This window comes from Amblyomma mixtum, chromosome 3, assembly GCF_055824585.1.
Source record: "Amblyomma mixtum isolate Tamu chromosome 3, ASM5582458v1, whole genome shotgun sequence".
In the NCBI taxonomy this organism is placed as follows: domain Eukaryota; kingdom Metazoa; phylum Arthropoda; class Arachnida; order Ixodida; family Ixodidae; genus Amblyomma; species Amblyomma mixtum.
The window spans coordinates 101,510,406-101,527,537 of record NC_143014.1 but is presented as its reverse complement, the minus strand read 5'-3'; the positions used below and the strand labels follow the sequence as shown (position 1 = coordinate 101,527,537).

At 46.0% G+C, this 17,132-nt stretch overlaps 1 protein-coding gene across 1 annotated transcript; it reads right to left on the bottom strand.

Annotated features, from left to right (window-relative positions):
• Positions 1-8,090: 8,090 nt before the first annotated feature.
• On the bottom strand, positions 8,091-16,308 carry LOC149351162 (uncharacterized). The gene is made up of 4 exons (XM_089576979.1): positions 16,263-16,308; positions 12,858-13,031; positions 9,738-9,906; positions 8,091-8,948 (listed from the first exon to the last, which is right to left on the bottom strand). The coding sequence occupies exons 2-4, from the start codon at positions 13,029-13,031 to the stop codon at positions 8,383-8,385; spliced, it is 909 nt and encodes a 302-aa protein (XP_089433105.1). The 5' UTR covers positions 16,263-16,308; the 3' UTR covers positions 8,091-8,382.
• Between the last annotated feature and the right edge of the window lie 824 nt (positions 16,309-17,132).

Below are 17,132 nucleotides of genomic sequence, written 5' to 3'. Positions count from 1 at the left end.
GAAGTTTTCGCTTAGCCGCCGATCTCCCGAGGACACGAAGGGCGACCGTCCGCCGTGCGGATATGTCGGCTCACTGACCTGAAAAACATCACACTACAATGATATGCGACTGTAGATCGTGCTGGTGTCTTTGTCGGTTTAGTGTGACCGCGGAGAGCGGTAACGTCATCGTCTCGTCGCTGTGCACTCTGAAAACGAGCGGACAACACCGAAACTCGATGGCAGCAGCACTATTGCAATACAGCGAGTGAATGCTGAAGCTTTCGAATGCGTTTATAAATTGTCGTGGAGCACCGCGGGAGCCCATCGAGTACAAATGCCCTTCCAAGTCTCGAATGCCAGTCGGCTCATACGCAATGTGCCCGTGTAGCACTAAGTTCAGTAGTGTGCCCGAGGCTCTAACGGCAACTTGAAAGTCGATGAGGTGGTTGAAAAGCTCCGACTATTTCACTGTTATTAACAATAGGAAGTGTGAAGGAAGGCCACAAAATCACTCCCCGCAATTGCACAAGATACATATGAGAAGAAAACATTTTACGTTTTTAAGCTGCCAAATATTCCACGCTTGTGCTAATTCAAACACAGTAAAAGCGTACCATCGGCAAATATAAAGTGCCCATTTCACGTGCGCTTACACGTAAAGCAGCTCGACGCAGAAGTCCGCCTTAGTTTCGTCGACGCGTCTCACGAGTCAGCACATAAGTTTAAGAGCGTACGTTGTTGGGCTAGTCGGTCAATCATGGTGAATACAAGGGGGGTACTGCGCACAAAAAGACGAGGACAAGAAGATAACACAACAAGCGCAGACTCGCGACTGCGCTTGTTGTGTTATCTTCTTGTCCTTGTCTTTTTGTGCGCAGTACCCCCCTTGTATTCAGCACATAAGTGCCTTGCTATGTATGCCAAGGGAACCTTTGACAATGACAGTGCTCTCGCTCACTCTAAGAGCAAATATCGGTCTCACGAGCTCCAGCACAAGGAATGCGTAGTTAAAAAGCCGGTGTTTCTGTCTGTTGGGAACGGAAAAAGTGCGTGCGATGGTGATGGCGGAGTAGCTAACAGACACTGCAGGGACAGCTTGCTCTTGCTTGGAAATGAGGGTATAAGGCCACTATGGTTAACGCTGGCCGTTCGCGGTTTATGTATTGCCCGAAGATAATAAGCAATATATAAGATGACTATGAGTGAAGGAAAGTACAAAGACCGTAGAATGTCTTGTGGACAATATTTACGGATTTTAATCAGTACACGGATTCCTAATGCAATTATAAGTAGGAGTGATTTGATACGCCTAAAAAATTTAAACTGGCAGCCAAGAACAGGGCCAATAAAACAATGTATGAGAAGAATAAATAGCTTGGGAGCCCATGTGTAGTTGGGGAAAGGGAGAATTTAATCTTTTCTTGGAGTGAAATACAATAACAATTGTTTTTCTTTGGTTAACTTGCATCAATTCGTTTTACACTAGCATATAATATTAATAACACTGTGATTTAACTTCGCAATGAGATTATAGGTGTTGTACTAAGATAAAAAAATTTAGGGTCATCTGCATGTAGTAGGCAATTAAAGTTATTTAGATACTTAGAGAAATCAGGAATGTCTGTCGGAATGAGTGGTGGACCTAGTATAGAACCCTGTGATGCGCCTTGATTAATTATATTTGGGTTAGATAGCATATTAGCAGCATCGATAATCTGAATGCGGTCACTAAGGTAGTTGAACATAACTATGGTAATACCGAGAGATTTAAGTTTTCAGATAGGAATTTTGTGGTTAATTGAATCAAATACTTTTAGTACGGTCAATAAATACCGCCCCTGAAAATAGACGGGAGGCTATGCAGCGCTTAATGTCATGAGTAACTTAATTGGTGGTAGTTCGAATGAATAATTAGATGTGAAACCAAACTGACGTCTTAAAAAGCGTTAAATGTTTAAAGTAGTTCATGAAACTGTTCACCATAAGTTTCTTAATTACATTATTAAAAAAGGCAGAACAGTTACGGGACGACAATTAGTTGCTAGGTTACTGTCATCTTTTTTGAACACAGAAGGGACTTTCCCTAGGCTTTGTTTGTATCGGGGGAAAGCCACAGTTTTAAGCATCGGATTAATGACATAGGCAAGAGAGTGAGAAATGACACGAGAAAAAAGTTTTACCTTAAAGGAGTGAACGTGATCGTGTCCAGCACCATTGTTTGCAAGGCTATTTATTACTTTGTAAACATTTTCTGGTGATGTTGGATATATTGTGAAATTGGGTATATTGGGATGTCGGGAGATATTTTGATAAATGCGATGGACAACTCTTTCACTAATGGCGGATGGAAGAACGTCGCAAAGTGCATCATCTGTTGACTTAAAGAAAAGCTGAGAATAAAAAAATGCCTTTTAATGCCATTTGTCGTTAAAAAAAGTTTGAATGCCTGCGAAAAGCAATACTTGTGGTCTGTAGAATATGGACGCCAGTATTGGAAGGAAGTTGAGGATGTGAACGTAAATGTATTTTGTGCCGCTGTCTCAGACGCTCGCCGACAGGAGGATGGGTGTTCGCCAGAACAGCTGCGCAAATCGCGCCTTATTAGTGGAAGAGCAAAATTTCTCTTTATTATGCGTGAAATTTCTCCCCACCCGCCATAGTGGCTCAGTGGTTAGCGCGTTCGGCTACTGAGCCGGAGTACTCGGGTTCGAACAGGGCGCGGCGGCCGCGTTTCCTTGCAGGCAGAACGCAAAAGGCGCCCGTGTGTTGTGCGATGTCAGTGCGCGTTAAAGATCCCCAGGTGGTTAAATTTATTCTGGAGCCCTCCACTACAGCACCTCTTTCTTTCTTCTTTCACTGCCACCTTCCTCCCTTCCCCCACGGCGCGGTTCAGGTGTCCACTAAGAAGTACGATAGTTACTGCGCCATTTAATTTTTCTAAAAAAAAAGGATAATTTCTGTCCTGAAAGAAAAAAAGTTTCGCGGCGGAACTGGAAAACGTATGTGGATGTTCAATCGACTGCCACTTGCGGAGTTTTCTCCTCAGAAGCTCCCATAGTGAGGAAAAGCCACCTTTGACGGGCTCCTTGAAACGGATGTTCGAAGGGGGTCGCGAAAAAGGATGCCCTGCTAGTGCCCAACGTTCCCACGGACCTCTTAGCTGCAAGCTTCTAGACAGTCTGCGCACAGTTCGCATGAACAACCAGGAAGCTCCTTCATTGCAGCAAATCTTCAGCATATTGCAAGGTGCTCTCTGTCGTCAGGAAGCTCATTATTGTTGTGGGTCGATGGATGTGATTTCAATAACCAGTTAGAGGTCGGGTAGAGGGAACTCGGACACTAACGAGCTCCACAGCACTGTTTAGCTGAGAAAGTGGAGACGACATGATTGGCGGGACAGTGCTCCTAGCTGGGTGACAGAATTGTTTGTAGGGCCCCGAGCTGGATGACATCGAGGCTCTTGAATTCTACGCATTCGATCAGTGCTCTCTTGTGGCCAGTCTCTTGCTAGTGCCTCGCCATTCCGAAACAAGCCTGTATGGTCGCTGGTTTTGAAATTGCAGAAGTTTATCATAGCGGACACGTTCTATTGCGAGCAATATGAGAAGAAACACGAGAGCTCCTGGCAGGCAGCCTCGAACACTACAGTACGGGGCAGTACGTGGCGGCCGCTTTCCTCAACGAGGTGGAAAGAGTTCCGATGTCTTGCTTGCTGCCGACAACCTCTTCGATAGCGCTGGGATTACTTTGGAATTGGGTGCAAATAACTCGTACCGTATCAAGGAATTCTTATTTTGCGATTTCATAGACGCGTGCCTCCCGCTTTGGCCACGAGCATGTTGGCCTGCTAGCTTTAGCGAGAGATGCAACACTAAGCCATTTTAAACTGTATCTCCACTCTAGTCATCCGGTATCTTTGTACTTGAAATAAATGCTCGCTCTCAAAGCTCAGCTCGTCACTAAATCATGCTTACCTAATGCAGTTTCGTCAAACCTACAGCTAACTTACGCAGCGCGCTTCATGGCAAATGATTACAACTTACGAATGTGACACAATAATTTATCGCTTACATTTCCACTCCTGCATTCCCCTCAGATCACAGCACTCTGGAACTGCAAGAAGGCCCGCCTGGGCTTTTTTAGCGCAAGCATTTTAACGCGACAGCGTTAAGCGTCCCCTGTCGCAGAAAAGCCGGCATCGGCGTCGTGCCGTGAGCGAAAAATTCTGATTGGTCAACGGCGTTATGACGTCACAACCACATGATCTCGCGCAGGAATTTCAAACATTCCACAACGCTCACGTTGAATACGACGGCACGCTTATAATGAAAGTGATTAAAACATAACATGTAATGTGAAATAAAGGTCGCCGCATGTCTCGTACGATTTAACTTTGTAAAGTAATTGATTTAGCTTAAAGAGACGTTAGCGACTGGGGCACACAAGGCACTTTTTTTTTCATTATGGCATGTAAGTACAACATTGACAGGCTTCTAGCCTTACTTACGGACGAAATGGCATTACTGCATCATAATATAGTCAGACATAGCAGACAGGTCTTTTATATCCGTGACATTTCGAATTCACACGAAAAAATTGAAAATATCCTATCTTTTTGTTTGCTACAGTAGACACACCAGTCTCCTGCTATCACACTGCCCGCACATCAAAATTCCGGAAGACATACACATGCATTGAGTAAAGGCAGCCAAACGTGAGGTCGATGTTGGCAGCATATCGCACCAAGGCACGCAACTCTCTGAACAAAGACTTCGATGAGCGTGCCGGCTCTGCGTAGCATCTGTCAAGCGACTTTTCCACAGGGTAAACTGTCCCATGAGCATAAAAAGATCACATGGAACCCTGGGACCTTCTACTGCAGGCAAAAGTCTTATAGTATGCGGCGTGATTTCAATGTCTTTTTTGAGAGTCCTTTGAAGAATGTCCAAAAGAAAAGAAAACACGGCATGACGAAAAATAGTGATGAATAGTCTCTGGCTGCTGGCACAGGCGGATGTTCAGAGACCCTGGGACAAATGTCCCCTTAGCATGCAGCCACGCTTCGACAGATAAGACTGACGTGTGAAGTTTAAAAAAGAAAGTCTTTGCGGCCGATTGAACATACATGCGTTGTGCTCGCTTTGATACACTGTTATTCAGAAAGGCGAGGTAAGACTGCCAATACATCGGTACAGGCAATAACGTCTTAGTCAGAACTTTTGTCATGTTTTCTGTAGACGCTGTACAGGCACTCTTAGAAAAAGTGTACAGTGAGGAAATGGAATGTGTCGGCAAGAAAAAAATTAGCTGTGGTTCAACCTGGCTGAGCCTAGTAAGGCGAGCGAAAGCTCTGTTAAACATGGTCATCCAATCTGACGCCTTTCCGAATCGTAAATATCACCAGATTCCGCCTGACGGCGACGATACATCGTCGGAGCACTAGTTGCGGCACGTTGCTCATCCATGGCTTTGTGTGAAGGTAAGCACACGTCACATGCTCTTTTATAATGAACGGCGCGTCACACGATTTCCGGCAGCTGCGAGAGTACCGTCGCCTCCGCATACGCAGCTGTGGCGACGCGTGGCGAGTCACGTGGCATGACGTCAGAGCCAAGACTCCGCTCCTCTAAAACCCCACAAAGGCCCCTCACGTCTATGACCAATGGGAACAAAGAGTATAGGCAAATGGGTACTTAATCGTTTAAGCACAGCTACGAGGAAGGGATGATTTGCAGTTAAAAAGAAAAAAACTTGAATCAAGCCGATAGACAAATAAGTGCTGAAGACCACTACCATACTCCAGAGGGAGAAACAAATTGCCTCGATGCATAGGCTCCCACTGAGAGCGCCACACAAAAGTCGCCAAAATTCTATGCAACGCCTGTACTTTTTTCCTTGCACTATGCGGCACTTGCATTACGTAGACAAGCTTCGTAACCAAGAAGATGTTGCACACTTGTGCTCGTGTAAACACAGAATGCTCCCTACCCATCGAAGCCTGGGTTTGTCGCCTTGCGGACGAGATTTGAAAATCTCAGTGAGGCCCGGCCACTTTTGCGATACTGATGCAAAGAAACCTCCAAATATTGTAAGTCTTCAGAGTACCGCCTGATGCCTCCAAAAGGGCTTTATTTCGTATCCCAGTGTCCTAGCCAAAACCCCTTTGATTGATCAGGGTTAAGAGCCGTACCCAAACTCTCACAAAACTGCTCAGTTACGTGCAAAACCCCCAGCACACTATTTAATCGCCATAAAAAAGGTCAACGTCATCAGCATATGCCAAAATATTAACTTCTCATTGCGATAGCGAGATGCCACGAATAGCTAAGGCATATGGGCTCAAGATATAAAGCAAGTAACGAAGGCAATAGTAGGCGCAGCCCTGTCTAACCAATAATCTAAGTGCTAAGTGGAATAGGTTTTGTAAGCTTTTGATTAACGAGCAGTCTTCTATCGCTTTATAATATAGTTCTGTGCTTTTTAGGAAGACATCGCCAATGTCGGCATTCTTCAAAACTGCAAACGAAAATTCTTGACGCACCTTACCAAACGCTTTTGCTGGACCAATCTGAATAAGAGCCACTTGGCTAACCTCGTCTGGTACCGTCTCCAACACCGAGATATGGATAGGGTTTTGGATACTACGGCCTTTGATTCCACACACTTGGTGCGGCCCTAATAAATGTAATGCCACAAGCTGCAGACGTGAAGAACCTACGCATTTTATCTTGTAATCCACGTTACTTAAGGATATCGGACGATACCCTTCAACAGTTTTCAACCGATCTGCATCTGTGCTTTTCGGGATTACTATGGCGTGATCAGAATAGACGCAGGAGGTAAAAAGCCCACCTCGTATACGCAACACTGGAGACTTCCGACAAGGCAGTTGTTAGACAAGGCGTAAACGTGTTATAGAACTCACTACTTAGACCATCTGGGCCAGGAGACTTCTGACCCTGTAGAGCCCACGTATCTTTGAAGCAAGCAACTACACAACGCTGAAAATTTTCATATGAGAGGAGAGAATTATTTAGCTGCCAAAGCTACCACCGATGTTGGAGTAGATGCTGAGTGTACCTTCCTATCTCAGCAGACACCATGTAGTGGTCGCTGGAAAATATTCCCGTCACCCAACAGTCGTGCACACTGCAGTTAATGCGCCAGCAGAAACGTGGATCCTGCCAAGTCGAGCATTCGAAGAGGATTGGAAATGCGTGACATATATACTATCGCTTTCTAATCGACCAATGTCAACAAGATTGTGTTCACAGATGAAGTAAGCGAGAACAGCAGAAATGTGGTCGTAACATCCGTGCTACACTCATCGATCCTCATTTTTACAAATAGAATTGAAATCTCCCAGCAGTAAAATTTCCCGATCCGTGCGCAGGCAATTTTCCAATGACAGGAAAAAGACTTTTCTATCTTGCTGCTTTGCAGGTCCACACAGAAATAACTTGCCACTGCTGACCGACCCGAAATGGCCAGGACACAACATATGAGCCACCACTCATCATTAATGCAACACGAGAAGCCAGTCATATCCAGTGTATTACTCAAAAACAACATGCACCCTCCAGACAAACTGTTCGAATGGCTGACGATACGGTGCATGTTTTTCCTTTGAGCCATTTGAGCGGCCTCGCGTATATAACATTAAGAACAGTACGGCTTTACAGAGAAGAGAGTGGGGCCATTATTTTCTGACATACATTACGGACCCGTAAAAGCTATACTCCCAGAAAACAGGAAGCACGGTTTGCACCCTGTAAAAAGAGCTTCAGATGTCTGTGGCATCTAGATGTCATTTTGGTGAAATGAGACAACGGTTTACGCCGCAGAGTTTCTTGATAGCAGCGATCAACGTTTTTTGCGACTAAAACTACCAACAGTCGGCGTCACAGCTGACCGTCAAAATACAGCACATGAAGTCGCACATAACACACCATAGAACGTTATTTATTTTCGCAAACCAAAACTCCATGACTAAAATATACAAATATGTACAAACATGCACCAACATTTTTGAAGTACTTGGAGAGTATCACAGAGTCTGCTTGAGCTGGTTCCGAAGAGATCAATGTATTAACACACACAGCCCACATTTTGTTGGCAGCCGCCGCCAGTCTCTCAAGAACCTTCATTGCTATGAGGCGTTGATTTCGTCTCAAAGCTGACCTTGGTTCTCGCAATGAAGGGCAACAAATAAATGGAAAGCGTAATACTGAATGGGAACTTGAAACATACCTAACAGAATGAAGCATTTTAACTCCCTGATCAGGAGACAGTGGGGAGTTAATAATTTTTATTTTTGCGGTAGCGTCTCTGATTGGTTGTGAGAGCCTGGAACTGCTTCTCAGATCTTACAAAAGGCCACCCGCAAGTCAAAGCGCATTTTTAATGAAAGGAATGAAAATGATTTAAAACAGCAAAAGAGGAACCTTGTCCGTCAAAAGAATCGCTATAAGGGACTAGAGGGCCGAAGAACTTGTCAAAGCCAGGAATTGAGGCGGTAAGGTCTCCTTCTTCCATGCTTGGCAAAGAATAACAATCAAACTCGTCTCGACGGCATTCTCGCACGTCTTGCAACAGGTCATTGCCAGCACAAAACTCTTGGAGGTTCAGCCACCTGCACACTTCCTCTGTATCACAAAAAGAGGGCTCGTGGCTACCGTTTTCAAGCGGCGGGAACGACGGCTCAGAACTCGCCGGCGTCGCAAACGTATTCAAGGCAACCCCCCAATTCCAGCGTTTTTCCGGGTGCTGCACAAAGCTCGGCTGTTTCCCCACCGTGGGCTGGAAAACCGTGGCTGACACAGCGGGTGGCGAGGCGGGCTCAGAGTAGGCGTCGGAGTCCGACACGAAGTTGGGCGACGTCATCACAGAGTCCGCGTCGGACATGTCATCTGGCGACCAGCCGGGCGAGGCGGGAACACGCTGGTCCATTTTCTTTAGAAGGTATTCTGCAGAAAGAGTCGAACAGTATGACATTTATCAATAATTACGTGTCAGAAAAAGGAAGCGCTTAAATTAAAAGGGCCCTGAAACACCATTTTTTTATCGCAAGAAACATCTTGGAATCAGTACAAAGCCTTACAAAGACGTCTTTCCGAAATGATTTTTCCTGAGCGCCCTACAAAATCTGATTTTCCTCGACTTGCACCTGCTGGAACAACGCTAACGCTCGGTCTACCAAGGCTGCACCCTGTCATCGTTCCGCCTGACACTACTAAGCCGATACCTCAGTTCTTGCTGTGCCACAAAGGCTATAGGCATGCAAATAGAAATAATAATGGGGAACGATGGAAGAGAGAGCATAATCGGAGAACTTCTCTGGTACTAACCCAGGGGCACGTGGACACACTCTGAGGCCGTACCTTGATAGCAGCACACTCGAGGCCACAATACGATGACCTCAGTAACAGATTCGGTGCTTCCCATTCACTCTGATACTGGCCACAGAAGGCAGCTTTGCGAGTCTCCCGACCTGCTAGGCCGAACACCATTCAGAGGTCACATGTGTTCCGAGCCGTCATAACAGCATCAAATGCCGATGTCGCCATGCGGGTCTTACCAACACGAACAGTAACAAGAGGTTTGTTCATAGGGCAACAATTCAAAGCGCTAGCGCACTACCTAAAGGGAGACATCTGTGCAGACCTCGCTTTTTCTTTCAGTCACGCGCTTTCAAAGCTACTTGAACTGTGCGTGTAGGGACAGCGGGCCATTGAAAAGATGCACTCAGAACTGACCTAGGTCATCTTTGGGGAACTTTCTGTACTGGAAGTTCTTCTCCAAAGGCCAATTCTTCCAGCTGCTCACTGTACTCAGCTTCATCTTGTTCATGGCTGCGCGGAACCGCTGCTTAGCTTCCATAGGCGCGCACTCCTTGGTTCGTCGGGTCTTGTAATGATGCCATTCCTGCAAACAAAGTAAAACGTGTGAAACTTAGCACGACCTTTGTTGCTCGCATGCTCCTTTTCCGTGCAAACCATTGAAACGCCACGAGTATCAGCGAGTGCGTGTGCTTGACTTACAATGCCCAGAATGTAAAACAGGAAACGGGAACAATACAAGGAATCGCAATGAATGCCAATACGCTCCTATTACACAGCAGTATACACTGAACACGGGCGGAAGAGGGGCTGGAGGATACATCTTTTTTTGAGCACGTGTATACAGCGCCTATCAAAAGCCAGTCAACGGCATAAGATTTGTATGGACGCATTTGCCTCTCTCGCAGTTGCATTCCTCCTGGGCGTGATGTAGAGGCCCTTTCGAACATAACCGAGTCTGCCCACGATAGCGTTCGAGCATCCTCACTCGTAATCGTTTAAGATGATTAAGCGTAACGTGCATGCACTGCCAAGGGGCCAGCTAGCCGGTAAGGAAGCACAATAAACACTGCACGCTGAGCGTGCAGTCGACTCGGCTTCACAACTATACCGATGTTGCTTCATCATGACTTTGAAAACATCTCCGATATCTTCATTAAACCGGCTGTTGAAACAGAGATAAACTTTCATGGAATTCGTACAGGTAGAAGCAATATTAAAGGAACCACTGATTTTCACGTAACCAATGATTTCTCCCCGAGCACGAGGAAAAAGCTATTCTCTCCTTTTTCACTAAGAAGTTTTCCTCTGTAAGAATGACCCTCATAATGCTTGAAAATAAATATGACTTTTAAGTGCTAAATAAGCGTCTCCTCTCATATTGCTGCTACCTGTACAGCAGTTCTAAAGAATGTACGCTTCCGGTTGCAATTAGCGAAAGTGCTGCCGTGAAATAAAGTTCTCTTCACGCCGCAAACCTCAATTTTCAAATGTACTTAACCGTCAGTCATCACCGCGCAATAACCTCCGCAGAACGGTCATGACGTGAGCGTGGGCCAAGGGGACGATGCGAATGCCCGTACGTGCGCTAGCGACAACTGAGGAAATGACTGAAACGACGCTGTGTGTTCGCGTATGCGAAATTGGCATCGTAATCCTGCTCCGTGTCAGATTTAATGCTTCGTGGTAGCCGTAAAGCGCACCTCGATCGCTTTCTTGGACGTTATGGTACGACGCCACGATTATCCGTTATTTGCTGTGCCCTACTCTGCCGCACCTTGTCGCTGCCGCCGCGTACATTCAAGACCCAGGTGTGGTCACCTTCGTCAGAGGGACTCCGAACGGACCGCGGCCTACCAGTGATTAACCAACATGGCGATCTACCGGCACTGTCGAGCTCGAGAGCCATGGCGGGACAGGAGATATACCAGGTGTTTCAGGGAATATTTTAAGTAGTTCTCAAATACAGGTTTTTTTCAGGTAAAAATATGGCTCTTTCAGCATAGTGTTACAAGTGTTGGCTGATACCAGAAAACCGGTGAATCATTTTAAGTACTAAGCTGGTGAACTAATTTTTAATAATTTATTTTTAACTATTAGAGTTAGGCGTCTAGCTGCAATTAGAGGTTTGTAGCCGGTAGTTGATAATAGCCGTATCGGTTTTTATAATTGATATAACACGATTACCGTTGGCGCTGTGGCTCGGCAAAATTTGGCTTTTTTGACTAGTTACGTGCACTAGAAAGGTTCATTTGCCTGCATGCTTTTCGAAAGCGCATATATTTTGGCACGATGTAGCCAAAATTTGTCGAGTCATAGCGCCGAGGATAATTGCGTTTTCGAAATTCTAAAAACTGATATGGCTATTACTAACGACCGGCTACAAATCGCTAACTGCAATTAGGCGCCTAACTCTAACAGTTAAAAAGTAAATTATTAAAAATTAAACCAATTTGCTACTTAAAACGATTCACCGGTTTTCTGGTGTCCGCCAACACTGGTAATACTATGCCTCAAAAGTCATATTTTTTTGACCACAAAACCTCTATTATGAAAATTACTTAGTCTTCCCTCAAACACCTGGTATAGCTGGGGCACCGCTGGGCGCTTCGCTAAGCTTTGCATCCCCTTCTTATAGATGCCGCTATAAAAGCATAAATTCCGTTGGCTTTCAGGCCGAGCTTCCGTGACGGCGCAGTTGACACCGAGTGTTTGTAGTCAGTAAGCTTGTATTTCTCATGCTGAGATGTCTCCGGCAGTAACGCTTCGCAGGATCTTGAATTCTTTGTTTTCATGGGTATCCTTGCACTCAGTGCATCTGCTTTGCAGCGGAGCCGAAATCTATGCCAGTACGGGCTTGACTGCGCAAAGCAGGTCTCATTCTCATTTAAGAAAAGCCACGTTCGCGCGTCAGCAAAATGGAGGTTCGCTCTATAATATGAGCGGTGCGGAGAAGCGTACGCGGGCTTCAGTCTATGCTTGGTGGTTGAAATGTACAGATTGCTCGGCTGCTGTCCCGAAAGACGCGGGTTCGATCCCGGCCGCGGCGGTGGGATTTCTTTGGAGGAGAAATTCTAGAGGCCCGTGTACTGTGCGATGTCAGTGCACGTTAAAGAACCCCAGGTGGTCGAAATTTCCGGAGCCCTCCACTACGGCGTCTCTCATAGCCTTAGTCGCTTTGGGACGTTAAACCCTATAAACCAACCAAACCAAATGTACAGATTAAATGCATCCAACATATGGAGTGCATATTAACTCTGGAAAATGTAATATAAGGTAGTCAAGCTATCAGACGAAATCAACTTCATGTCAACCACACTGTCAGGTCACAAATAAAAGCCAACAGAATGCTTAACCTCTCCGTGTTAGGAACAGTGGACATGGTAGCACATACTTTCTTTTCAGCAATCCGTTTTCAGCAAAATGCTGGCATAAAGCACGAGGAAGTGGACAGCGCGAGTCGTGCAGCGAGTCGCCGTTAAGTCAGACACTAAACGAGGGACAGAGTTACACGCGTGTATGGTAGGGGCGCCGCACCATGAACACGGCGCAGTCCTCTTCCGGCGTGGACGACGAACCATTGCCGTGCCTCCAGAATATCTGGAAGACGCCCGCCGCCCGGTCGAGCCATCGGAGCCGCTCGCCGAACGTGGCACACTCGAGGTGGTCGAAAAGGAAGCGACACAGCTTGCCGGTGAAACGCCTCGGCATCTGCAAGAAGTTAACGAAACCTAGCGTGTCAAGAGCTAAAACCGGGAAAGCGTGCTGTTTTATCAAAGCATTTTTTTTTCAAGTGAGGCTAGCAAAGCATACATCATGTCCACACGGATATGCTTACACAGGTGCCCCGGGGAAAGCGAAGCACGGGTTAGAAGCGACTTGTTCATTTTAGGGCTAACAGCAAAGCAGCACTGCTAGCCGCTACACTTTCCGGTACGTTGTCGCTCACTTAAGAGTGTATTAATTAGTATGCGTTAATAGTATAGAGCGCACAGGCATGCGAAGGCGATGGTGTCCACTACGGAATAGCGTGCTTCGCGGGGCAAACGTGCCAAGCGACATTTTAAACAAAGACCGACGTGACCCTTTCGTATACTCAAGAGTTGCGCTACCAGCATGGCGCCGCCGCTTGAGGCTTCAGGGGGAATTCGTCGCGGTTACTACGTTTTTCCTGTGCGCATTGTCTTCAAATTGCGCATCGGGCTTTCGCTTTCTCCTATCTCACACGCAACACAAAGAACAAGTGATGAATGTTCACTATTATAGATTTCGTTTGGCACTTAGGCTGCCCATATTGCCTGAGCAAACTCGTTGTTCTGTGCACATGGCAGCGCTATGGTGGGAGCTGGTGGATCGACTGTCTTAGCGCTAACTCTCACACACATGCTATCGTGGCTAGAGCAAAAAAATTTCACTTTTCGCTGTTTTCGTGAAGTTCTGGTCAAGTGTCCTTAATATTAGTGCGAACCCTAAAGCTGAAGCTGTCCTCAAAACTGCACGAGCCGCACTCTACTCTCTGTGTGCTTTAGCTAGTTTGCAGCAAATACGACTGGGAATGTATTTCATAACCTTCATACGGTGTAACAATGGCTCACGTTATCGTTTCGATTTCCGTACGTTAAACTGAGGTGCTGAAGTGGTGTGCCCGGTGCCTCTAAACGCAGTCGTAGTCACGCTTGTGCAGAGTACTCGAGTGGCGCACTGCACTGCGGTTAAAGCGAGACCTTGACGCAGCTGCTAACTGGAGCCACAGATCAGTATGTACGAACTCGTGACATAAAAAATAATCAGCTGATGTCTAATTTAGTTTTTTTTTTAATTTTTGTCTACTGCGCACTGCTCCAGTGCTCTGCCTACACACGTTTTGCGCCGACTGTACGCTGCCTTTGCTCAACAGATTTGGTCTAAAGGTGCAGGTTAGTACGAACCAAGGGTTGGTAGCTAGTACAACCTGACCTGCATCTTCATTCTCACGAAATGTACCATTTCTCTGAAACCACTCCTCTTCTTCATGTGGGACACCCTGCATGCCGTTTTAGTTTTACGCTCAGGACAGCTTTTACCTCACGTGTAGAGGTGCCGAAGGCCAAAAAATTGCACAGACAATGTTTAAAAGATAATTATGTCCAATATCAAGTGAGCTTAGATTAAGACTAGCTTTCAAACATGCCAAAGGCGCAGACAATAGCCCAACTGTCTTATACGTGACTACTAACCATACAATCCTTAGTACTAACTTTGAATACTGTAGTATGACCGTTAAAGTGACGTGATCGAGCTTTAAAAATTGTTAAATAAAAGTAACGACACTATAAGCGAAAACATTTTTGAAGCTTGGTGCGGTTTCTCTAAAAAAAAGCTAGGTATGGACGATAGAAACCAAAACTTTATAGACTTATTTTGGCTTGAATTCCAGTCCAAAAGGTAACTACCGCAACTCACGATGCTGCCGAAACTTCGCCGAGAAGGTTTTAACTATCGAACTTGAGGTGCGAAGAGGCACAAGGGCTAAGTGTCTGCTTAATGCGTAAGAAATGAAGCAAATTGATACGGTGATGAAACACATTCGAAATAACAGGCTAAACTTCGTTTCCTACTGTAAGCAGCTGTTCTGTCTTCCTTGAACGGAGTACGCAGAAGACACGTCGACAACCATAGCACGCCTAGTTGGGCGAGGATCAGATCAGGGGGAGGGCACTGCAGTGCACGAGGGGCGGGGCGGCCACAATCCCCTGCCCCCACCTCCACACACGCACACACAGTGACATACGCACACACATGTAGAAAATATGTATAGGAGAGGTCTTGTTATCTGAGATCCGGCATGTTAAAGCCGCGCTTTTCTTTTTGTTTTTCAATATGACCTTAGGGTCACAGAATAACGGTTCATAAGATGCAGAGGGGAACATGTGGAGAGACAGTGCAAGACAACAGTATAAAACAAATTTCAGCCCTGCCGCGTCACATCCGTGGATCGCGCCAATAGCAGGCCTCCACCGCCTTGAGCATCTAGACTGTCGTAACCTCCTCGGAGGCATATGGTTCACCCCTCGTGGTTGAAGGTTAGCGATTTTTATTTTAAACGCCATTCCATTTTCGTGAGACGAGCAGGGGCGCAGCTCGATACCGGAAAATACGCATAAGTGAGGTCCAAACATTGAACATCATTAGATGAAGAAGTAGGGAGTACACCTTTTACCAACACTGTCGGTTGATAAAAGCTGTACGTTCAGTTAGCATACGCGATTTAACAAAGTACACATATGCACGTCGGTTGCAATCGTAATGCTCAGCTCATACGTGCGCGACCACTTGATCTACTTCAGGAGTTAGCCACAAGTGAGCCCATTTGAATTTTTCAGCTATTCATAAACTACAGCGCACTGCCTAACGACAAAACGCTTCGCCGGAGTACTGATTCCGCTCATGCGTACGTAGCGGTCGACGAATATTGCGACCTTCACTTAACCAGTGAGAAAAAAGAGCAGAATGTGCTGACTCATATGCCGCACAGAGAAAATTCGGAATTTATGATAGTTACAAATCGCGAGACGAGAATTATTCACCTTGCACGAGAGCATACGTGGCTCGTACGAGTTCCTTCAATACGCAAACATTCCTTGAAGCCCGACAAATGTATCATGAAACGTACGTACGTTTCCTGATACATTTTTCTTGATAGCAAAACACAGCAAATCTTGAATAACAGCTCAAGTAAACCCTGTTCGGTGTGATAACTGCTACACAGTGCAGTCTCGTTAATTAAGCGAACTCGCTTAATTCGAAGGCCGAATTAGAGATAGTTGACTGAAACACGCATTCTTCATTAAAAAAACATTAATGTATTTTCCGCTTGACAATCTCGCGCACGCGGCACACAACAAACTGAAATTCTAAACATCTACCGAGTCAAATCAAAACGCATGAACGCGCCAAACGTACCTTTGCTTGATACAGCGCGCCCTTTTCTGAAGACAGCTGTCGCGCCGGCTGCTTTGATACGAGTGGCGTAGCGCCCCACGCAGAGCGAAACAAACTGCTGGGAGTCCCCGCTTCTGAGGTCCGGCCGCGTGAACTGTACGTTTCGGAAATAAAAGTCTTATTGCCAATTTCAAAACTTTGTATCTGTCATAAATTTTGTTTGAAAAAAAAAATCTCACTTTTAAGGTCCTGAGAGTTGAACATCTTAATGTGATATAAGCGGCGTAAAAATTAAAGAAATAAAAGGCAGTAGATTTCACGCGTGAAAACAAGACGGGGAAATCCCCTCGGCAGTTTATCTTGCGACATCTAGTGCAGTTTCGCAAAAACTACTTCTGTTGTTTTGTGGCGCCCTCTATTGGCAATGTGCAGAAAACTAAGCGCAGCGGGAAATTCGAACACTATAAAAGACGTAGAGTCTAGTAACTGCAGGTACGACCGTTCAGTAGCCGATTACAGTTTTAGTTTAATAAGTTTTATTAACCATCAGAATATAAATGGTGGCAGGGTGCCCATAGTAAAAGTTGCCCATTGGACAGCTTGACTCGGCCATGGATACCCAGCCGCTAACTTCGGCACCAAAAGCGGGTCACACTTACATGTTACAGTACTATCGCGCTCAATATGAGTTGCAACGCGCGGTCATCGACCGGGGTTCGTTCCGTGGGGTGCCTCCTCCAAACAGTCGCTCGGAATTATGGGAAAAACTGCTGTTCCAGGAAACAACAGCACCCCCGCTCAGGAAAAAGTTTTTACCCAGAATTCCGAGCGACTGTTTGGAGGAAGCACCCCACGGAACGAACCCCGGTCGATGATCGCGCGTTGCAACTC